At 40.0% G+C, this 23,469-nt stretch overlaps 1 protein-coding gene across 2 annotated transcripts in view; it reads left to right on the top strand.

Moving 5' to 3' along the window:
- Positions 1-21,356, top strand: part of TCEANC2 (transcription elongation factor A N-terminal and central domain containing 2) — a 45,591-nt gene extending 24,235 nt beyond the window's left edge. For both annotated transcript variants that reach the window (XM_040231084.1, XM_040231083.1), the window contains exons 4-5: positions 12,791-12,984; positions 20,319-21,356. In XM_040231084.1, coding sequence (XP_040087018.1) covers positions 12,791-12,984; positions 20,319-20,507 — 383 coding nt within the window. In that variant the 3' untranslated portion in view covers positions 20,508-21,356. The remainder of the gene's footprint in view (positions 1-12,790; positions 12,985-20,318) is intronic.
- The last annotated feature ends 2,113 nt before the right edge of the window (positions 21,357-23,469 follow it).

The following is a 23,469-nucleotide window of genomic DNA, read 5'->3' as shown; positions in this document are numbered from 1 at the left end:
TTCACCCACAACCACTATTCTTCTCTCTTGGGACACAAGTGATTTCATTCTATCCAAATCCAATAGTCTTGTCTCAGTTCTCATCTTCCCAGAACCATGAATTTGAGACCATTGATTACTCTCTTTTCTGTTAACATAAATGACACTGACCTTGTTGCTAATTCTTTATCTATTTTATCAATGTTTATTTCCTTCAAGTCCTTATCTGAGTTTGTGATTACTTATTTAATTATTTACTTTGTTGTTTTTTATTTACAGTAACTCTGTGCCAGCAGGACCATGCTGTATATTTTATTCACCAGTGTGTTTTAAGCATTAATGTGGCATATGCTCAGGATATATTCAAATGAATGAAAATGACAAAGTCAAACAAGGTTTTCTCCATGGTATTTCTAGCTTTCTGTATTCCTGTTTCTTGCCTTTCTCTCTTTCTTCCATCTTTGTTCCCTGTCCTCTCAGAGGGGACTGGTCCATAAAGCTCGGAGACCGCAGTCTTTGGCTGTGCTTTCGAGCACTTAGCCAGAGAGGCTGTTCACTTCTTCAGCTTAACTGAGGCCTTAATTCAGACAACTCCTGGATATGCATCTCTTGTCCCGATCCATTTCTGAATCTTAGATTTTTAGAATTACTGTTCCAATTTATATTACTACCATTTCCAATAACATCTTGTTTTCATTTGCTGTATAGAATGGATTGTTTTCTATTGGCTTATTGGCACTCTGTCCTTTTTGTGTGAATTTTTGTGTTCTTTGTCTGTTGAGATCTTATAATTTTTGTTATCTGTATTTGAACTTTATAAATGTCAGTGTCAAACTTTCAAATCCATTTAGCTACCTCAATGTATAAATGAGGAAATTCAGACTCAGACAGATGCAGTGACTTATCCAGGGCCATGCAGTGGGTTAGCACCAGTGATGTCATGAGAACCCAGGTCTCTTGGGGCAATGTCCTTTCCTGGTTAGCAGGCTGCCATTGTGCCCTGAATCCCAGCCATATGTGCCTTTATTTTATTGGACTATCTCTGTGGGTTCTGCCATCTGCTCAAGCTTACCTCTTTTAAATCAGAATTTAGTGCCTTTTCTTGTGTACGTCATATGGGAGTTTTCTCCTAGTATTTTCATTTAGTCAGTGTTTGCTCTGACATAAACTCTCTAGGAGCAAATGTCCAATAGGCAGCTAGAGATGGAGAACTGAAACTCAGATGAGAGATATTTAGACTAAAAATCTGTATTTGGAACACATTTGCCTGGAGGCGTTTGCTTAAAATCATTTAAGTGGATGAATTCTTTGAGTAAAAGAAAAGATTAAAAGGCTGAAGGATTGAAATGAGGAGAATGGAAGGAAAGTGGGAAGAGGAAGAGGAGCTGCTGAAGAAGTGGATGGAGTGTAATTAGAGGAGGACCAGGGCCATGCAGTGACGCGTGGCCTAAGGAGGAGAGTGTTTTAAGAGACAGGAAAAGTGAGTGGCCTCACTGTTCTCAAGTGGTCTGGGAAGTTGAGGGCTAGCTGGGCAAAAGCCTTTGGATCTGCCTCTTAATGGCGCCTCTGTGGCTTGAATATCTTTATTATAAAGGAAACCAGTGGGCAGGGAGTGCAAGTAAATGGCTGATAAGGCAATGTAGTTAGGCCTTGCACCCAGCCTACAAGGCGAGCATGCTCTACTTCTGCAACACTGTAGATATAAATAATCTGGGAAAGGTTTTAAGTCAATCATATTGATCTGATTTTCATTTATAATTGATTAACAACAAAAAACCCTATACTTAAAAAATGCTTTCCCCACTATGACTTCCCTGGAGGAGGAAATGGCAACCCACTCCAGTATTCTTGCCTGGAGAATCCCATGGACAGAGGAGCCTGGCAGGCTACAGTCCATGGGGTCACAAAGAGTTGGACACGACTGAGTGACTAACACACTATGACTTCATTTGATCTATATAACAATTCTATAAAGTAAATATTATTATTTTCTCATTTTACAAATGAGAACACTGAGGCTTAGAGAGTTTAAAGTAATTTGCCTCGGTTCAGGAAACAAAATAAGCTACAAAGCTAAGAGGGATTTAGGCCACGTCTTCCTACCTCCTGAAACCCAAAGATGCACCTTGGCAAGCTCAAGGTGCTTGAACTTGGCACCTTGGACCTTTAAGGCCCAGATGAAACATAATCTTGGTGAAGCAAAAGTGTTTGTTGAGTGAATAAATGAGTTAGTGAGTGAATGAATGACTGGGGATGTGATTTGACTTGCCCAAGTTCACAGGGTAACTTAGTGGCAAGGTACTTTCCAGTGGCCTTCCATTCTCAGGTTGTTCTATAGATTCACATTGTTTTAGCAATCCTGAACTACTGAGAAGCTCCTGTATTCATTATCTATGAATAGTGCCATACAAACTGCCACAAAACTGTTGTTGCTATTGTGATTCAGTTGCCAAGTTGTGTCCAACTCTTTGCAAACCATGAACTATAGCACGCCAGGCTTCCCTGTCCTTCACTATCTCCCGGAGTCTGCTCAAATTCAAGTCCATTGTGTCGATGATGCCATCCAACCATCTAATTCCCTGTCACCCCCTTTCTCCTCCTGCCCTCAGTCTTTCCCAGCATCAGATTCTTTCCCAGTGAGTCAGCTGTTAGCATCCGGTGGCCAAAGTATTGGAGCTTCAGCTTCAGCATCAGTCCTTCCAATGAATATTCAAGGTTGATTTCCTTTAGGATTGACTGGTTTGATCTCCTTGCTGTCCAAGGGACTCTCAAGAGTCTTTCTCAGCACCACTGTTCAAAAGCCAGAAAATTAATGGTTTAAACACTAGGTTTATTATCTTACATTTCTGTGTGTTAGACCTTTAGTACAGGTCTCAGCTAAAATCACGGTGTCAGTAGGGCTGTATTCCTCCTGGAGACTCTAGGGGAGAATCGGTTTCATTGCCTTTTTCAGTTTCTAGAAGCCACCTGCTTTCTGTGGCTTGTGATTCCCTTCCTCCATCTCCAAAGCTGGCAATGGTGGGTTGGATTTTTCTCACACCTCATCTCTCTGACCCACTCTTCTGCCTCTAAGAACTTATGTGATTAGGTTGGCCCCACCTAGGTAATCCAGACTCATCTCCTCATTTTGGGGTCCTTAACTTTAATCACGCCTTTTTCCTTGTAAGGCAACAGATTCACAGGTTCTGAGGTTTAGGGCATGGATATCTTTGGGAACATTATTTTGCCTATCACAGCGCTCCAATTACACTGTGCTCTTTCAGCTTCTCTGCTCTTGTTCACTCCACTGCTTGTCAAGACTTAGGACAAGAATTGCCTCTTGCATGGTATTCCCTGGTCCATTTGCCAGCCAGATTGACTTCTTTGTCCTTTTGACTCTCTTTTGGGTTCCCCTTTCAATACTGTCTTAGAACCTGTGTCACTTTGGTGCATTTGTTTTTTGGTGCATCTCCTGTGCTTAGACCTCTGTGGAGCTCCTTGAATAAAGGGCTATGTCTTGTTCAACATTCTATCCCAAGGTCTAGCATAGAGTCTGGTACTTACTAAGTATTTGATAATGTTTGTTAAATGAGCAAAAGACCACTTCCTGCAGGGAATTTGTCTTAACAATGTGCTGGGATGCAGAAACCCCATACTCTTCAACCCAGGGGACTTGACCTAGATCATAAGACCAGCCAGTGGCACTGCTTGCTTTAAAACATAAACTTCATGGAGCAAATAATGACTTTTTGCAGATCATTAACTTCCTTGATGTAGCTACTGACCAACTTGTGACCTTGGGGAAAGGTCATGGAGCCTCATTTTTTCATCTGAATCAGGAGGAGGTAGGACTATATGATCACTGGAGGCAACAGTATGGGTTTAATACTTGAGCTCGAGCCAGAGTGCCTACGTTTGAAACTTGGCCTTGCTGCTTATTTGCTGTGTCCTGTGCAAGTTCCTTAACCTCTTAGTTCCTCAGGTTCTTTACCTGCCAAACAGGGTATCATCATAGCACCTACCTCATAGGGTTGTTCTGAGAGTTCATTGACATAAGTGTAAAGTGTTCAGTGCAGTGGCTAGCTGTCATTATTGTCATGAAATTCATTGTCTGATCTAAAGGTTCATTTTGCCTTGTTTTTTATAGAAGGCGGTTCCTTAGGCCTCCTCTCTTCTCTTTTCCTGCCCCAGACTGAAGGCCTTCCCTGCTGTCACTCTTCCCTTTGTCACCCTGTTGCTGGCACATCTTGCATCCCCCATTCTCCTCCTGGCCCGGCCCTGCTTGGAGTGTTTACCTGGTGTTGGGAGAGCCTTCTGAGCAGGCTGGGTGGGGCTGCAGTGGGGGACACTGTGGAGTATACTGCCCCCTGCGGGCCAGGAGCAGTGATCACTTGTCCTGGCCTGAGAGCCTGAGGCTTCTGCCATTTGGCCACCTCTCAGGATCTGTGCTCTTCTGATTTGGGAATATCAAGAAGGTGAACAACATTATCTCAACAGAGCTTTACTGAACACTCCCTATATGCCAGTCCCTAATGACAGAGGAGGATAGGGTGTTGGGTTAAGTGTGCAGACTCTAGGGTCAGGCGGCTGTGCTCAGATTCTGGCTCACACGCTTACTAGCTGTGAGGCCAGGGCAGGTTGCTTTGCTGAGCTTCAGTTTCTCACTTGTAAAAGAGATATAACAATAGTATTTAATTCATTGTTTAGTTATTAAAAAATGAGATAATTCCTGTAGACTTTGGAGCAGTAAGCAGGAAGCATTCTTAGCAGTGGGTAAGAATTAGAACCTCTTCATTCAGTACTTTACAGTATAGTTCATTATTTTGTTTGCAATTGTGTGATTTTCCCAATCAACTGCATCCATATTCAGATGTTACTACAAAGCCAATTTGAAAGCCAAATGTAAACTTTTTTTTTTTTAATGTAACTGATTCAGTTCAGCAAACATTTCTTGAATGATTTCTGGTAGGCACTGTGCTGGGAGCTGGGAATGTATCTTGGAGTAAGGAGTAAGGTGTGGGGTTCTGCCCCCAAGATGTTTACATCAAACTTAGAGGAAAAAATGAGCATTTAACCTTTCTAGGCAGAGGAAACTGTGAGCTAAGGTACAGAAATGTAAGAAGGCCAGACAGCCTGACCCCAAACAAGGGCATGCAAACTGTTCTCTGACTAGATCTTTGTACTGGGGGCAAGGTATAGGAAGGTTGAGACTGAGGGGAGTGAGGAAAGAGAGAGACATGGTAAGAGATATGGCCAAAGAGGTTCCAGGGCATTGAGGGCTTGAATCTATACTGAGAAATTAATTTGAAGACAGAGGAGAAAACCATTGGAGGGTTTCCAGTAAGGGAATGATGTGATCAAATTGTGTTTTTAGAAGCTTAATTTAACTTTAATATGGAGGATGAATTGGAGAAAGCCAGTCTGGGGACAAAGATTGGTTAGTAAGTCACTGCAGTAGACCGGTGAAGAAGTGATGAGGACCTGAATCAGGGCAGCAGTGAGACTAAAGCAGGAAGTGAGAAAGAGGAAAAGTTATAAGAAATGTTAAGGAGATAAAATGACAGGTGAGTAGCACTGCCATGAAATACAGGAGGAGGGACTGAGGGGGAAGTCATGAGTTCCACTTCCATTTTAGAAATGTTGAGCTAGAGATGGCTTGCAAAATAAGCAAGTGGAGCTGTCCAGCAGGGGCTGGATACATGGGTCTTGAGCTCAGTGAGAGCCTTAGGAAGTCATCTGCTTGCAGATGGTAGTTGGGCCCCAGAAGTGGGTAAGATTACTCAGGAAAAACAGTTGAAGAAAGAAGAGAAGAGGCCAAGGACAATGCCCCAGCTAGGGTGCACTGGTAATTAAAGGTTTGGCAAGGCACATACCAGCAGAGGAGATGGAGAAGGAAGAGGAGAACCATTAACACCTCAAAAAGCAGTGGAAGAGAATATTTCAGAAGGAAGAAGGCAGCAGTGCCAGATGCCACAGAGTGATAAAGTAACGTCACGATAAAAAGGTCCAGTGGACAAGTAGAAGCGCTCTCTCTTTGAGCGACTTCTGCATCTTCATTTCTCAAGGAGAAAGCTGGATCAACAGTGCCTTTCTTGGGAAGAGAAAAGGATAAGGTGGGGAACACATGAAGGGAAAGATCTCTATTCCAAAGAAACTCAAGTGTACCTGCAGTATAGCATTTACCATGCTTTTTTAGGATTCCTTACAGGTTGAGCCAGCCCATGAGACTGTGAGTTGAACTGCATAGATACACACAGTCCCACTACTCAGAAGAGACCCTTGTAAATAATTTCATTATAAATTTTTTTAGACTCTTTCTCTGCATGTGAGCAAATATATGTATTTATATGTGTATGTGTGTGTGTGTATACAAATGTAATTTTAAAAATAAATGTTGACTTATACTTTGCAGGCTCTTCTGAGAACCTGAATAAATAATCATCTTTCCATGTTACTACATATAGAGCTATTGCAGTCTTTAGTGGCTGCAGAGTATTCATTGTTCAGTCGCTCAGTCATGTCTGACTCTTGGCGACCTCATGGACTGCAGCACACCAGGCTTCCCTGTCCATCACCATCTCCTGGACCTTGCTCAGATGCATGTCCATTGAGTCGATGATGCCATCCAACCATCTCATCCTCTGTCGTTCCATTCTCCTGCCTTCAGTCTTTCCCAGCATCAGGGTCTTTTTTTACTGAGTCAGCTCTTCCCATCAGGTGGCTAAAGTATTGGAGCTTCAGCTTCAGCATCAGTCCTTCCAAAGAATATTCAGGATTGATTTCCTTTAGGATTGACTGATTTGATCTCTTTGCAGTCCAAGAGACTCAAGAGTCTTCTCCAACACCACAGTTCAAAAGCATCACTTCTTCGGCACTCAGCCTTCTTTATGGTCTACCTCTCACATCCATACATGGCTACTGGAAAAACCATAGCTTTGACTATACGGACCTTTGTTGGCAAAGTAATGTCTCTGCTTTTTAATATGCTGTCAAGGTTTGCCATAGCTTTTCTTCCAACGATCAAGCATCTGTTAATTTCATGGCTGCAGTCACCATCTGCAGTGATTTTGGAGCCCAAGAAAATAAAGTCACTGTTTCCATTGTTTCCCCATCTATTTACCATGACGTGATGGGACTGGATGCTATGATCTTAGTTTTTTGAACATTGAATTTTAAGCCAGCTTTTTAACTCTCCTCTTTCACTTTCATCAAGAGGCTGTTCGCTTTCTGACATAAGGATAGTGTCGAATGCATATCTGAGGCTATTGATATTTCTCCCAGCAATCTTGATTCCAGCTTGTGCTTTATGCAGCCTGGAATTTCTCATGATGTAACTCTGCATATAAGTTAAATAGGCAGGTTGACAATATATATAGCCTTGATGTACTCCTTTCATTTAACAAATTGGACCCTTAATGGTGAGCTTGTAGGTTGCTTTTAGCTTATTGCTGCTGTACACAGTACTGTAATGATATTTTTATACATGAATCTAATTTGCACACATTGGCAGTGTTGTGTGTAGGTTAAATTTCAGAATCTGTGTCTCACTCATCTGTATCTACAGCACCAGGCAGTTAGTAGTTGCTCAATATAAGTATTAAAATGCCCTGGGGGTTCCCTGAAAGCTCAGTGGTAAAGAATCTGCCTGCCAATGCCGGATCATTCCCCCTGTTCAATCCCCGACTTAGGAAGATTCCACGTAATGTGGAACAACTGAGCCCAGGCGCCACAACTCTTGAGGCTGTGCTCTAGAGCCTGGGAGCTGCAACTCCTGAGCCCACTTTCTGCAATTACTGAAGTCTGTGCACCATAGCTAGAGAGTAGCCCCTGCTTGCTGCAACCAGAGGAAAGCCCACACAGCAATGAAGACCCAGCACAGCCAAAAAGAAATAAAATTACAAAATGCTCTAAATTTAGGTCTTTGAGGTCCTGCAGTGTCTCATTTATCTTGGTGTTTTTAGCATCCACAACAGTGACCAACAGGACAAAAAATTGTTTTCTGAATGAATAATCTCAAGGATGTGAACTCTACCCAGAAAAGAAAAGTGTTGAGTAGTGACTTCAACTTTTAAACGCCATGTGTTTCAAAAGCACTTCACTAAGCATCGCCAGCTAGGAAGCACCTTGACCCATTTCTAACGAGGGCTCTACATTCCTCCCCTTCCCCTTCCTCTGTGTATTGAGTGTTGATGTACTTCTTTCCCTGGGCAGTAGAAAGACTAGGTGAAAATTCTTGATAGATAATTGGGTAGAGAGAGAAGTTAAAGACTCTTGTCTTCCCTTAAAAGTTACGTTTTGTTCTCACCTCCAGGATGTTACTCACAGAACCTTTAAAGCAGGGACAGTTTCTCATTCAGCCTCACATGACTAGTGCCTAGTGTAGTTCCTTATACAAAGAGTAGGCCTTCAGTCGACGTGTGGGAAGTAAATAAATCAAGCAAGTGTTGAACTATGCAGTTGGCATGATCTGAGAAATTTTCTGAATGTTTTGACCATCTTCTCAAATTTGAATTCTCCGTTTTCTTCTGTTCATTGATGCCTCTTTTATTACATATTAAATTTTGTGTAGAATAGGATTTGTTCCCAAGCTTTGTTTTTTTTTATTCGTAGATCTATCCATCTGTTTTTTGGTGCCAGTCCATATAATTTTAGTGGCTTTATAATATGTTCTAGTATCTTATAAGTCTAATTATACCTCAGAATTCCTCTTTTTCAAAATAGTATTTTATATTCTTTACTTGTTTTTCTAAAATAAGTCTAAAATTCTGAAACTATCACAGCATTGTTAATCAGCTATCAGTTCAGTTCAGTTGCTCAGTCGTGTCTGACTCTTTGTGACCCCAAGAACTGCAGCACACCAGGCCTCCCTGTCCATCACCAACTGCTGGAGTCTACCCAAGCCCATGTCCATTGAGTCGGTGATGCCTTCCAACCATCTCATCCTCTGTCATCCACTTCTCCTCCTGCCCTCAATCTCTCCCAGAATCAGGGTCTTTTTAAATGAGTCAGCTCTTTGCATCAGGTGGCCAAAGTATTGGAGTTTCAGCTTCAACATCAGTCCTTCCAATGAACACCCAGGATTGATCTCCTGTAGGATGGACTGGTTGGATCTCCTTGCAGTCCAAGGGACTCTCAAGAGTCTTCTCCAACACCACAGTTCAAAAGCATCAATTCTTCTGCATTCAGCTTTCTTTATAGTCCACTCACATCCATACATGACCATTGGAAAAACCATAGCCTTGACTAGACGGACCTTTGTTGGCAAAGTAATGTTTCTGCTTTTTAATATGCTATCTAGGTTGGTCATAACTTTCCTTCCAAGGAGTAAGCATCTTTTAATTTCATGGCTGCAGTCACCATCTGCAGTGATTTTGGAGCCCCCAAAAATAAAGTCAGCCACTGTTTCCACTGTTTCCCCATCTATTTGCCATGAAGTGATGGGACTGGATGCCATGATCTTAGTTTTCTGAATGTTGAGCTTTAAGCTAACTTTTTCACTCTCCTCTTTCACCTCCATCAAGAGGCTCTTTAGTTCCTCTTCACTTTCTGCCATAAGGGTGGTGTCATCTGCATATCTGAGGTTATTGAGATTTCTCCCGGCAATCTTGATTCCAGCTTGTGCTTCTTCCAGCCCAGCGTTTCTCATAATGTACTATGCATATAAGTTAAATAAACAGGGTGACAATATACAGCCTTGACGTACTCCTTTTCCTATTTGGAACCAGTCTGTTGTTCCATGTCCAGTTCTGTTGCTTCGTGACCTGCATACAGGTTTCTCAAGAGGCCTACTACTCAGATATAAAATAAAAAATTAATAAAATGAGTGTAAAGCTATTTGGATGTATTCTAATAAAAGCAGCCTACTGAGATTTTTTTTTATCATAGTTACATTAAAACTACAAATTAATTTTTATATTGACATCTCTGTACTAGTCTTTCCATCATATAATATGATATATGTTCCTCTTTCATTCACATTTTCTGTTGTATATTTTAGCAAAGGCATATGTATTTCTTCATATGGGTTTCTCATTCCTCAACATTTACCAAACACCCATTCTCCTGACCCTCACTTCCTGCCACTGTGTTTTCTCCTGGAGATACAAAGATGAATGTGTCACAGCTCATGCCCTCAAGGAGCTCACTTTGGTGGCAAGAGAGATAACTGATTAGATAATTACAAGTAATTATAATAGTTGTTGTGATGAACAGAAGCGCAAGATGCTAAGGAATCACAGAGGAGAGTTACCAACCAAGATTGGGGGTTATTAAGACTTCGTGGATGAGAGGACTCCTGAACTAGAGGCAGAATAGAAGTTAACCAGATGGGGAAAGAAGAAGGCATACTCTAGGCAGACAAAATGCTCTTTGGAGTATATGTTCAAAAGTAAAGAGGTGAGAAAATTATTGAAGTGTCTTAGGAACTGCAGTAGCTAGAGTATCACATGACAGTGGGCTGACAGCTGGAAACAAAACTAGGAAGGAGATGGGAGGGTGGCAGGTTGTGAAGGTATTTGTGTGACAAGAGAGAAGAATTTGGGTTATGGGATTGAAAGATTAAGTGGGGGAGTGTAATGATCAGATTAATGTTTTAGAAAAACTATCCCTGAAAGAGAAAATAATAAAGTAAAATAAAGGTCACTGGCTGCAGTGTGGAAGATGGCATTCAGGGTTCCAGACTTCAGCTGACAGGCCAGCAGGCTGCTGGAGTCATCTGGAGGCAACATGCCCTAAGGCAAGGGCCGTGGCGATGGAGGTGGCATTTAGGAGTGGTTCCAGAGCTACGAAGGAGGTAGGCACATACCCAAACAGCAAGCACAGGCACACGCAGCTCCTCTTGTTAATATGTTGCTAAGTGGTTTATGGTTTTTACTAGTGTAAGCATGATTTTCCATTATATTCTGTTTATGGCTAACATAAAAAAGCTATTGATTTTTTTAAAAAATACACCTACCTTGATATTCTTACACTTTTTAATTCTAAGTATTTACTTGATTTTTTTGGCTTTTCTATGTGTTTATTTTTATGTAAGTATTTTTGCTATGGTATTTTTCGACCTTTTCCCTCTTTTTCCGTTTTTATTATGAAAATCTCAGACAGTCACAAAAATAAAGACAACAATACAGACTCACATAGGCCTTTCACCTATACTTGATTCATTATTCACCTACTATTAAAATTTGGTCCTGTTCACTTTATCTTTCCCTTTCCTGTGTTTTTCTGCTGTTACTGAAGTATTTTAAAGCAAAATCTCAGACCTTTGGTCATTTTAGTTCATACTTCATTCAGTATGCATCTCTAAAAAATATGTTTTCTTACATAGCATAAGAAAAATATGTTTTCTTATCATACTTAACAAAATCAACAGTAGTTCCTTGGCATAATTTAATAACCAATGTATATGCATATTCCTTGTTTATCTCAAGATGTACTTTGATTGGCTTATTCCATTCAGGATTTGGATTGCACATCACATTTGATAGTTTGAACTCAAAAACTTTTTTTTTTTTTCCCAAGGTGAAAAATTAATAAATTTGTTTTTTTTTTTAATTTATTTATTTTTTATTTTACTTTACAATTCTGTATTGGTTTTGCCATACATTGACATGAATCCCCACGGGTGTACATGCATTCCCAAACCTGAACCCCCCTCCCACCCCCCCTCCCCACAACATCTCTCTGGGTCATCCCCGCGTACCAGCCCCAAGCGTGCCATATCCTGCATCGGACATAGACTGGCAATTCGATTCTTACATGATATTATACATGTTTCAATACCATTCTCCCAAGTCATCTCACCCTCTCCCTCTCCCACTGAGTCCAAAAGTCCGTTATACACATCTGTGTCTTTTTTGCTGTCCTGCATACAGGGTCATCATTGCCATCTTTCTAAATTCCATATATATGTGTTAGTATACTGTATTGGTGTTTTTCTTTCTGGCTTACTTCACTCTGTATAATTGGCTCCAGTTTCATCCATCTCATCAGTCTTTTAATCTTTAACAATCCATAACCTTACTCCCTTTTATAAAAAAGTGTCATTGACAGTTGAAGAAACCAGGTCTGTTGTCCTGCAGAATGCCTCACATTCTGGATTAGTCTCTTGTGCTATAATTTAACTTACACTTCTGATTCACGTATTTTCTATTAACTGGAGGTTAGCTTTGAATGATGAGTTAGTTGGGTTATGGTTCCTTTTTTCCTCAGAAAGAGAGTGCAAGACTACTTTGTAGGTAGGTCTGTGAAGTGCTGCCTCCGTCTGATAATCCCACTCAGGGACGCTAAGATTGATCAGTGGAGGTGATGACAGCTCATCCTTCCATTGTAAATTTCCCCATCAATTTTTCATTGACTGAGTTCATCCACTATTGATTGTCACCTGAATAAATTATTTCATTGTGGGCCACAAAAAATTTTTTTAAATACGGTCAATTTTACCACATTCATTAGCTGAGTAAAGAACATTTTATCAATAACTGGGACTGTTTGGTTGTCCTAAAATATAACATGTACTGAAAAGACAAGATAAATGCTTAATTCATTTTCTTTTATTGCAAGTTTTGGATTAAGGAGTTGGTACCTTAGCTGTTCCATTTTAAGTATCTATTGATCATGCTTCTGTTTTATGACTTATTGCATTAGCTAACCCAGTGGTTCTTCGCTAGTGATTATCTTATTATCTCAGCCTTTGAGAAACAGGTCTTCATTTGCACAGGAGCCTCTACATCCTTAGGTATGTGAATGACTTGCTAAGTGCCACACAGTCCTTCCAGTCCTATACTTCTCAGAAGACAGAACAATGTTTCCTTTGGTTTCTGTTCTCTTGTTCCAGGTCATGCTGTGAACAAGATGCGTCAACACTCAGATTCAGAAGTGGCTTGTCTTGCCAGAGAAGTTTACACTGAGTGGAGAACTTTCATAGAAAAACATGTCAATAGACCTTCCATAGAAGTCCGAAGTGATGCCAAAACTGAGACATTTAGGAAAAATGCCCAGAAATTACTCTCAGAAGCCTTGGAATTAGAGGTAATGTCTTGGTTGGAATGTGATTATTAGATATTCTTGGTTAAATGACCCTCACATTTTCACAATGAACTTTCATACTCTTTAGGACCATAACTTTATTCTAACTTTTTTAAAAAAGATTCTGGATTTGTAAACATTCTGGGAGACAGTATTATATAAGGAGTGCAGGCATTGGAACTAGCAAGACTTGGATTAAAACACTGGCTTTAGTATGTACTGGTTGTGACACCTTAGGCAAGTCTCTTAACATTTCAAAGACTTTATTTTTTAATCTGTAAAGTGAAGATTTTAATTCCTACTACCTAAAATTTTTGAAAAGATTAAATGAACTATATGTACAAAAGAATAGTATAGTGCCTGTTGGTTAGAAGTCACTTCATGAATGTTGGTTCTTTCCGATTTTTGAAATCCTTTCTGTAACAAATACTATATGATACCATTTATATATGGAACCTAAAATATGACACAAATGAACTTATTTATAAAACAGAAGCACCCACAGAAATAAAAAACAGACTTATGATTACCAAAGGGGAAAGAAATTAGGAGATGGATAAATGAGGAGTTTGGGATTAGCAGATACAAACCGCTGTATACAAAATAGATAAACAACAAGGACCTACTGTATACCACAGAGAACTGTATTCAATATCCTATAATAGACAGTAATGGAAAAGAATATATATATATACACATACACACACACACACATATACATATATATAATTGAATCACTTTGCTGTATACCAGAAACTGGCACATCACTATAAATCAACTATACTTCAATAAAAATAAATAAATAAATAAATAAAATTCTTTCCCACTGAAGCAAAAATTCTGAGATGGATCTGTTATGGAATATCAATGGCGCAATAAATAACTGTTTTTTGAAAAGACTCTGCTACATTTTTTGTCAGCACTCTACCTTTAGTTCTAATGCTGATAATCAATTGACTAGACATAATCTCTATCATCTTTGTGACCAGCAGTTAGATGGTGTTAGCGGTTTGAGGTACAAATGCTGGAATTTTTGTTCATTAGCAATAATATTAATCATCATCATCAAGTGAATCTTATATTCAATTAGTATTCTGGGAAAATCAGACATATAACATTGATATTTTTTCCTCCTCTCAGGGTACCCCTAATAAAGTATCCTTAAAGAATGATTTAATAATATTAACAAAAAAGAAACAATTCAGAAGTCTGATTTAAATACTAGACTAGATCTGTCACTATATTCTCTAAAAAAATATTTTAACCTTTCTATCTCAATTATGCATCCACAAAAGAAAGGCAAATGGATTTGTGTATATTATTTACTTTATTTAAAAACAAAATTTTGAGTTTTTAATACAAACATGATAGAAAATGGAAAAATATAGAAAGGAAAAATAAAGTCACCATTAAACCTACTATCTAGACATAATCTTGTTAACATTTTGGTGCATTTCCTGTTGGTAAATTATTATAGCTTTTTCAAAGAACAGTGGTCAAGTTATGATTATCCCAGATTTATTAAGAGTCTGTTATGTGCCAGCTGTTCCGTAAAGTATTTTCACTGATTATTTAAATGACATTGGCCAAAAGTGACAATTATTTGTTTTTATGTTATATTTAATCTTGATCAGTATCAGTATCATCTATCTATTTTTATCTATCTCTATTTTTTGCGTTTTCAACTTTTAATGTATATTTGATGGTTCAGTGAATTAATATACTGTAAGTTTGTTTAACTTTTCCTAAAGAAGCATTAATATGAACATTAAGCCCTTGGAAGAGAGAAAAAAATACGAAGATCGTAAGTCTAATTTTCCAGAGTCATTGATTAGCCAACAAAACTTGGTATTTGATATTTTAAGAAAAGTTTATTTTTCAAATAAACCAAAATTATTGCAGAAACATAGAGTGTGGATATATAATATGTAGTTAATGTGGTGGTAAATACCAGTTCCCTATGGTATCTTTTAAAGTAAATGATAATAACGAAGCTATGCTTGTGAGGATTAATGAGCAGTTTGCCTGCTATATTAAACTCCATAATAATTATCCTTTTAGTTTATCCATTAATTATCCTTTAAATGGCACATCAAGTGGTAAGCACTCAAGTGTTACAAAGCAAAGTTAAAAAAGTGATACATTTGTTAGTGCTTTCCAATATAATTGGAAAAAATATCAGATTAAGCATAGTTGAATGGTTTTGCTCCCAAAGAGTAAATTTTAAAAACTAGAAGCGTGCATCTTACTGTCTTCCTTGGCCAAAGAAAGTCAATCTCTTTTCCTTGCATAAACAGCACTTTATAGTATTTTTATATATAGTTTGATACATCAGAAAAGATAAATAAAAACACTTTTCACATAAAGTTAACTCTTAACACTCATCATCATCTGAAACATTTTTATATTAGGGTAAATCAATGAACCATCTAATCCAGTATCTGGTCTTTGACAATAAATAATGTTGAGTGCATTCAAATCAGACATCAGATCTCCATAAATGTATTTTATCAGGCAGTAGTAAACCATTGGGTATGTTATTGGCCCAGTGACTTAAAAGCTTTTGCAATTTGATTTTAGCGTGTGTTTTTTTTTTTTTTCAAATCTACTTATTATATTTTTATAGAAAGTAATGTTTCCATGATATTTGTTTTGGTCTAAGTAGTGAAAGCCACAGATGAAGAATATATACACAGAGCCCCGAAGTGCATCTCTCTATTACTCTACAGATCTTGCTTTCCAGATGCATGGATTGTTTCCTTGTTCTTGAATAATGGAATAGATGAATAAAAACTCCATTGTTGAGACCCATGCTCCATTCCCCGTTACTTTCTCCCTTCTAGATCTTCTTTGTTCTTCCCTGTATTTTAGATCTTTCCTCATATGAACGTCCCCTGTGGTGTCATTCTCTTACTTCCCCTTCCTCATTATCCACTCCCCTTCCTACCTCACGGCCTGTGATCATTTTCCTATTATGCCATTAAAAAAAATAAATCTGATTCTCAAAGTGAGCCTGTTATCGTTAAGAGTTATGAAGCACTGGCTGGTTGGCCCAGTTGGTTGTCAGATGGTGCTAATGAGACCCAGGTCAGGCGTACATCCCCATATGGGACTGTTAGTTATTTCTTTGCTTAATGGCCTCAGACTGCACCTCTGGTTTTGACCAGCTCTTTAATAAATGTATTCAAATGGTCAAAAAGGAGAGTGGGTATATATGTACACGTTCAGTCATGCTATTGGAAAACTCATACAAAGTTTCCTTTAGTGGATATTCAATTCCCCAAGTGTTTGGTTCTGCTACTACTAGTGCCAGTGGAGAATGCTAACATAGATGAGTCGCAGTCCTCATCCTAAGAAAGTTTACTGTCTTCTGACTAAGAGCCCTCAAATAATATGAGGCAGGATGAAATATGTCTGAAATAGTGGTACTAGGAAGAGGTGTAAACACACAAAGGACAGAACAGTGAAATCTGATGGGGAAATCTGGGAAAACTCCATGGAAAAGACAGCAGTTGAACTAGCCTTAGAATGGTTGGAATTTGCTCACTAGAAAATACATATAAAATAGAAAAATATTTCATCTCCTATATATAGGATGTTACTGAAAGAGCAGGAAAGGAGGGAGGTATACATGGGGAAAGAGGAAATTCATTTAGCAAATATTTACTGAGCACTTAATATGTGCCAGTACCTATGCTAGGCATGGGGAATTTAAAAGTGGGTCCAGCATGGTATCAGCCCTGGGGGCACTCACAATCTTCTGAGGGAAATAGGCAAATAGAAGTTATAATACAGTGTGGGAAGTTCTGCACTTCAGATAAACACACTAAGAAGAGTTTCTTCCCTTGCTTTTAAAAAGCTTACAGTCATGGCAGACATTACTAATTGATTATGGCACCATTTCTTCTGAGTCCAAAATCCTTGACGTAAGACAGCTCGGGGTGAATGTGTTTTATATCTTCTCCCAGTTTGTCCATGATTGGACAACTGAATAACACATATTCAACCCATAGGTACAAATACATAAGGAAGGCAAATCAGATTTTCTGTCTCTGGGAAACTGACCTAGGAAATACCAAGAAACAACAATGAAAGTTTTGAAACAGAAGGAATCTTGGAGGAGTTTCAAGGAAGCAGAAGCTATGGATAGAGAGAAGTACAACAGGAGGAGAGAATAAGGCAGTTAGAATTGATAGTAAGGCATATGAAAAGGAGCAAAAAATATGTGAAAAAGAGATCAGGCAGATCACGAGAGACACAGAGAAAGGATTTGGTCCATAAATAAATCTCCCTAGGTTTCTTACAGCATTCTTGTTCCATTCATACACCTATCCCGTAGCAAAGTCCCCTTTTCTCGAGGTCTTAGTAAGACTCTGGTCCTTTCACCTAAAGTTGTTATTGTTGTTCAGTCGCTAAGTCATGTTTGACTCTTTGCAACCCCATGAACTACAGCATGCCAGGCTTCTCTGTCCTTCACTGTCTTCCTGAGTTTGCTCAAATTCATGTCCATCAAGTCAGTGATGCCGTCCAACCATCTCATCCTATGTCATCCCCTTCTCCTTGCCTTCAGTCTTTCCCAGCATCAGGGTCTTTTCCAGTGAGTCAGCTCTTTGCATCAGGTGACCTAAGTATTGGAGCTTCAGCTTCAATGCTTCACCCAAAGGGGCTTACCTAAATTACCAGGTTAGGACCCACTGGGAAAGACTCTTAGCTTGGGTAGGTTTGGAATGTCCAAAGACATTATAAGATAGGCATTTTTAACTTTGTGCAGTGAACACATTGTACACAAGGATACATGATGAATCAGTTTCCTTTATGGTTTACATTTTAATATTACAAATGTTTTTCTTCATGTCTTCATTCTGACTGGCCTTCATTTAACAAGAGGCATCCATGAGAATTGTTAGCTGCTTGCTTCTCATTCCCATCACATCGCTGGGATAGCACCTGTCCTCCTGCTTCATGGTTTTCTGTGTACGTGCCTCTCCTTTCTAGGGTGTGACTTAAGGGTAGGGTGTCAGGTCTTTTCTGCTTGGGTGTCTCAGATATCTAAATCAGACCATACTCAGTAGTAACTCAATAGCTATTTGTTGAATGAAGTATGAAAAAGTATTCAGTTCTGTGAATTTCAAGGTACTCTCAGGTTCTTTATATATATATATATACACTATAATTTAATGGAATGGCCATGATTTATTTTTGCAAAGGAACACATACCCTTCTTCACCAAACAACCACTCCCCTCAAAATGAAGGAAAAAAACAGACTTTTTTCTTGCCCGTTATATTAAGTGAATCTCTAAACAATCAGTGAGTAACCGTCCTCACACTAGGATGAGGAACCCCACACTGGGGTGAGGAGCCTCTCTTGCAAATGTTGCTGGACAGACGGCCAGCCACCTTGTAAAGTAGTCTGATACAGGGGCTGCCTCAGGCTGGGGGCTAGTTTAGTGCCCACCCAGGAGGCCATGAACGCTCAAGGAATCTGGGTTTTAGAGAGCTGTGGTGCCAGGCCAACTCACTCCAGCATCATCCTTGGAGATGATCAGTCAGTCATCAGGACCACAAACCTCCCTGAACGTCTTTCGTCTGTTGCATCTAAGCAGATGTCTGGGCCTGAATATTCATCTTCTTTCTCGCTCTCTCTCAGTCCTATTCTGTTCCCCTGCTTGGGTCTCATTTCTTCCAGGATTCTTCATTCATTTTGGTCTGTTGGTCTCTCTTTTTCGTTAGGACACTTTTTATCAAATGTCAGGTAATCCTTTTTTAATTTTGGTGCATTTTTTTTCTTAAAACTTTTCCTCTTTAAAGTATAAGTACAGTACATATACGTACAGCTCACTGAATTTATCACCAAGCAAATGGCCGTGTCACCTGGCCTGACCCTACTCTTTCTTCAGGTCTCACGCCAAGTGCTCACTCTTTCCTGGGCCGGGTCCCTTTGCTGTACCTCAGTGCCCCAGAACTTGCTTCTGTTCCCCTTCGCAGTGCTCACTACACTTCCAGGGCCTGCTCCTATCCGTCTCCAGCTGGCCCATGGTCTCTGTGAAGTCAAGAGCTGTATTGACATTGTTCACTGCTCTTTTCTCAGCCCAAGCACATAGTAAGTGCTGAGTAAGTATCTGAATATATGGTCAGGTAGGAGGGAAAGAGTGAAGGAAAAAAAGCTAATGAGAGAGAAATTTGTTTCCTGCTTTCAAGGAATTCATTCTCAGGGAAGACAAGACCATTCTGTTGTGAAAATGACTATGGGGAGCTCAGGACATTATGGCAGCCCTGAGAAGAACTTGCAGTCCTTTAAACTAGGATTGGCTTTTTTGCTTTTTGTTTTTTAGCTACACATACAAATAGGAATGTGTTTCCTGGGAAATTGTGTCTGGCTGAGGGAGCAAGTACCTGCGCAGAGGTGTAGAGGTGTGTGAAAGCACCTGAGCACACTCGGGCTGGGCTGGAGTCAGGACCAGGGAGGCAAAGAGTGAGCAATGCGCCTGAAAAGGCAGGAAGTGAGGGGGTCCCCGACCAGCAGCCCCGTCTGGCCTAGATCTGGATCATGTGGGCAAAGTCCCAGACCTGTCCTTCTTTGATCAGGCCTGTGACTTCAGGAGGGCTTGGACCTGAGCCGCACACCCCAGCATAGCCACAGATGCTGTCCTCTCTGCCCTTTTCTGCTTAGCTGACCTTGCCGGGGTCTCTCCAAACTCACATGGTCCCTCAGGAGGTTATGGGGGCAGTGAGTATGGTAAAAGGGAAGAAATATGAGTGTTTGAGTCAGAGTCCCAACTTCTCCTCCTAATAGTTGTAAAATCTGGAGCATTTTTTTACCTTTGAACCTGTTTCCTCATTGTAAAATGAGATAATAGGAGTTATTAAGTGTTAAATGTGAAAAGTGATTTATAAACTGCTTAACACACATTTAGGATCCAGACCCAGTGTTTAAAAATGCTCTAAGGAGTTAAAAAGCACTTTCAAACAAACAAACAAAAAGTATAAACTCTTACACTGATTTATTATCCTTGGTCTTCGTTTCCTGGTTGGTAAAGTACAGGGCCCAGAGCCCAGAACCCATTGCTTGGTTCAAGCCAACTTCCTGTTATAATGGCAAATATTACCACCCGGCAGGGGTTGTGAATGAGGTCCCTGTCACAAAGCACATGGCCTTGTTCCTTAATTGCCAGGGTGGAATTAATTTGCTCTTCCTGTTTCTCTTGTGACAGGAAGTAGATGTCCTTGAATTTCAGTTGATTAATGGAGGCCTCTGAGCAAAGTGCTCCAGCCTCTCTTACTTTTAATCTTTATGCAATGCAAGGCCCTAATTTGATAATTTTTCTGTTTTTTTAGATGGATCACCTACTGGTTGAAAATATTGAACGGGAAACGTTTCATCTCTGCTCCCGCCTCATTAATGGGCCATACCGGCGGACGATGAGAGCCCTGGTCTTCACATTAAAGCATCGAGCTGAAATCCGGGAGCAGGTGAAGAACGGCATGCTGCCAGTCGGCACGTTTGTACAGACCCACAAAAAGTGACCTGAGGGTGGTTCCAGCACTGGGCTGGGCAGAAAGGAAAATGGGCCTCTCTCTGCCATTCAAAGATTCTTTTGAGTTTGGGCGATGGTTGATGCTGGCTGTGCTAAATTTTCCCATGGTGCCATTCCTTCAGACAGAGGATGCAGAGCCCTGGAGACAGGCCTGCAGGAAATGCTTCATTAGCTGGAGTGTGCTGGGGCTGCCTAACAGGACGAGTGCTCGCTGTCACTAGGAAGCGCAGTACGGTTGCCATCACCCAACACAGTGAAAGGGTGACGGATTTCACTGTGAGTATGCCAAGGACACCTCTAAACTTCCCCCGCGTCAGGCAGATGAAGTTACTGCTTTATTTCACCACCCTGCAGGTAACTGAAACTCAATTACCGCTGCTGCTCACTCGGTTCCATCCCCCCGAGTTTAGATAGCTCCAGTGCCTCTCAGAACTCCCCCGTCTGTTCTCTTTGCGCTACCCCAGGGGTGAGCCTGCCGGAGCCCGCCAGCTACCCCTTCTTTCCAGAACTGACTTATCTGAACGTTTCAGCTCTCCCTGGAAGACCTTCCACGTATTGGTCTCCAGAGCCCCCATGCTGGGGTTTCTAATGAGGAGCTGGCCTGAAGCATGCCCACTCCTTGGAGTTTATTTGAATATGCTGGCTGCCTCCGTTTAGGGCTCTGTAGAAGATACATAATGAAATTGCTCTTGAAATGAATTACTGTAAGAGAAAAATTATATACATATGTTTTTTAAAACAAAATACCTGTATATAGGCTTGCTTAAACAATTATGGAAATGATACTTGCTTTTTTAAAAAAAATAATAAACTGGGGCTTTTTTCTCCTAAAACCAAAGATATGGCTTTTTCATTGAAAAGTGTTTTGAGGTGAGAAAGAGTATAGTTGGTGAAAATAAAGAATGATTAGGCAGGAATTTAGGGAGATAGAATGAGACCCAAAAAAGACTTTTTAGGTTAGGGGAGACTGGAGCATGTTTGTAATCTGAAAAGAAGGAGCCAGTAGAAGGGAAGAAGTCTGGGGATTTCGCTGGTGTCCAGTGGTCAGGCCTCTCTGCTTCTACTGCAGGGGTTCCGGATTCCCTGGTCAGGGAACTATAAGGTCCTGCTAGCCTTGGGACTTGGGCCAAAAAGAGAGATTTAAAATCCAGAAAAGGAAGAGATAGATTAAAAAAGCAAGGACACCGTCTTGCTCTCATTTTCTCTCATTCACACAGTTTTTTTCTGATATTCTTGATAGTAAGTTGTGTACATTGAAGATCCTTGTCACAAATGACCAGTAAACAATTAACTATGCTGAACCTCAAAAATATTCAAGAAAATGCAGAATAAAGCAATAATACGATGCCATTTTCACCAGTAAAACTGGACAACATTTAAAATTAAAATGCCAACTTCTGTTGAAGATGTGGAGAAATGGTCCCTTTTTACACTGATGGTGGGAATATGAATGACCACATCCCTCTTGGAAAATAATCTGCCAATATTTACTCATATTTAACACACGTGTATACACTGACCCAGCAGAGAAGTTTCCTAAAGAAACTTCTTGCAAGGACAGTCCTTGCAAGGACAGTCCTTGCAAGGACGTTGTGTGCAGCTTTATTGTGGGAGGAGGAAGACTGACAGTGAGCAGTCAGTCATTGAAAAGAAAGTATGACTTCTGCATCCACTGACTTGAAGGATTAACCAAGATGTATTATTAAGTGCAGGAGCGGGGGGTTGGGGGGGTGGGGGTGGTGAGAATTTACAGAGAAATGTCTTTAATAAGAATCCAGTTTTATAAAAAGGAAACAAGAAAAGAATCCTATATATGAATATATGTCTTTGTACAGGATTATATGAGCAGTGTATGAAAGGGTATGTATCAGACTATTTCCATTGGCTGCCTTAGGGAGGAGAGGGGAGCCAGAAGATGGCGTGAAAGAAAACAGGAGATGGGGAAGAAAAAAGTCTGTAGCAAAATGAAATATGCCAATGTAATGACGTTGGATGTATTTGTATGATTTTATATGTACTTGTGTTTATATTTTTGCTGTTATAGTGGATTAAGCTTATCAGAGATTTATTTTAGAAACTTTTTTGTTTGTTTGTTTTTTAAAGCAAAGACAGAAAGGGCCTAACATTGTCTACCTTCTAAGTGTTAGATCCTTTTCCTAAGATAATTTATTAGCATTTACATTGATCTTTATACAGTTTAAAAAAGCCTGTTGAATCATCTCATCTATTTTATTACTAAGTTTTGTTTCAGTTTTTTTAGATTTCTTCTTTTATTTGGCAGTCATTTGCTGAGCACCCATTCCATGGTGCCTTGTGGATACCTAGCAGGAGCTACAGATGAGACCCTGAAGCTTACCAAGCAGAAGTATCTTATTCAGTTTCCCACTGCTAGTAACTCTGGGAGATTGAATAATAATTGCTCAGCACTGTGCTGGGCATTTTTTAAAATACCCAATTAAAGATGAGAAAAGTAAGGCTCACAATAGTTTCATAACTTACTTAAGGCCACACGGATAGTGAATAGCAGATCTAAGACTCAGAACTCAGGTGATTTGCCTATATATAGCTTCCCTGGTTGATTTCATCCACTCTCATGGTTTCAAGCTTCTTTTACATGCTGATGCAATTCCAGTTTGTATCTTCAGCCCATCCCTGTCTCCCGAGTGTCAGCCCCTAGATTTCCAGGATCAAGTTTGAAGGGTCTTTTGAGCATCAAGTGAAGGTATTTGGACTGATGCCATACAGGAACTGGTTAGTATTTTGGATAAGTGGCTGTGTAGAAGAGAAGCTGGAGCAGGGAGAGAGACTGGAAATAGGAAGCTTCATTTATAAACAGCCAAAGGGTTCTGCTAACTTAGGAGCCCAGAGTAAGTTGAAGACAAATCGCTCTATGGCTGAAAGGCTTTGGTGGTGATAGTTGGAAAGTAAAAGGATTGCAGCGATGTGCTTTG

The sequence above is a fragment of the Oryx dammah genome, unplaced genomic scaffold (genome assembly GCF_014754425.2).
Source record: "Oryx dammah isolate SB20612 unplaced genomic scaffold, SCBI_Odam_1.1 HiC_scaffold_28, whole genome shotgun sequence".
Lineage (NCBI taxonomy): Eukaryota > Metazoa > Chordata > Mammalia > Artiodactyla > Bovidae > Oryx > Oryx dammah.
This window is presented reverse-complemented; position numbering and strand designations above follow the sequence as displayed.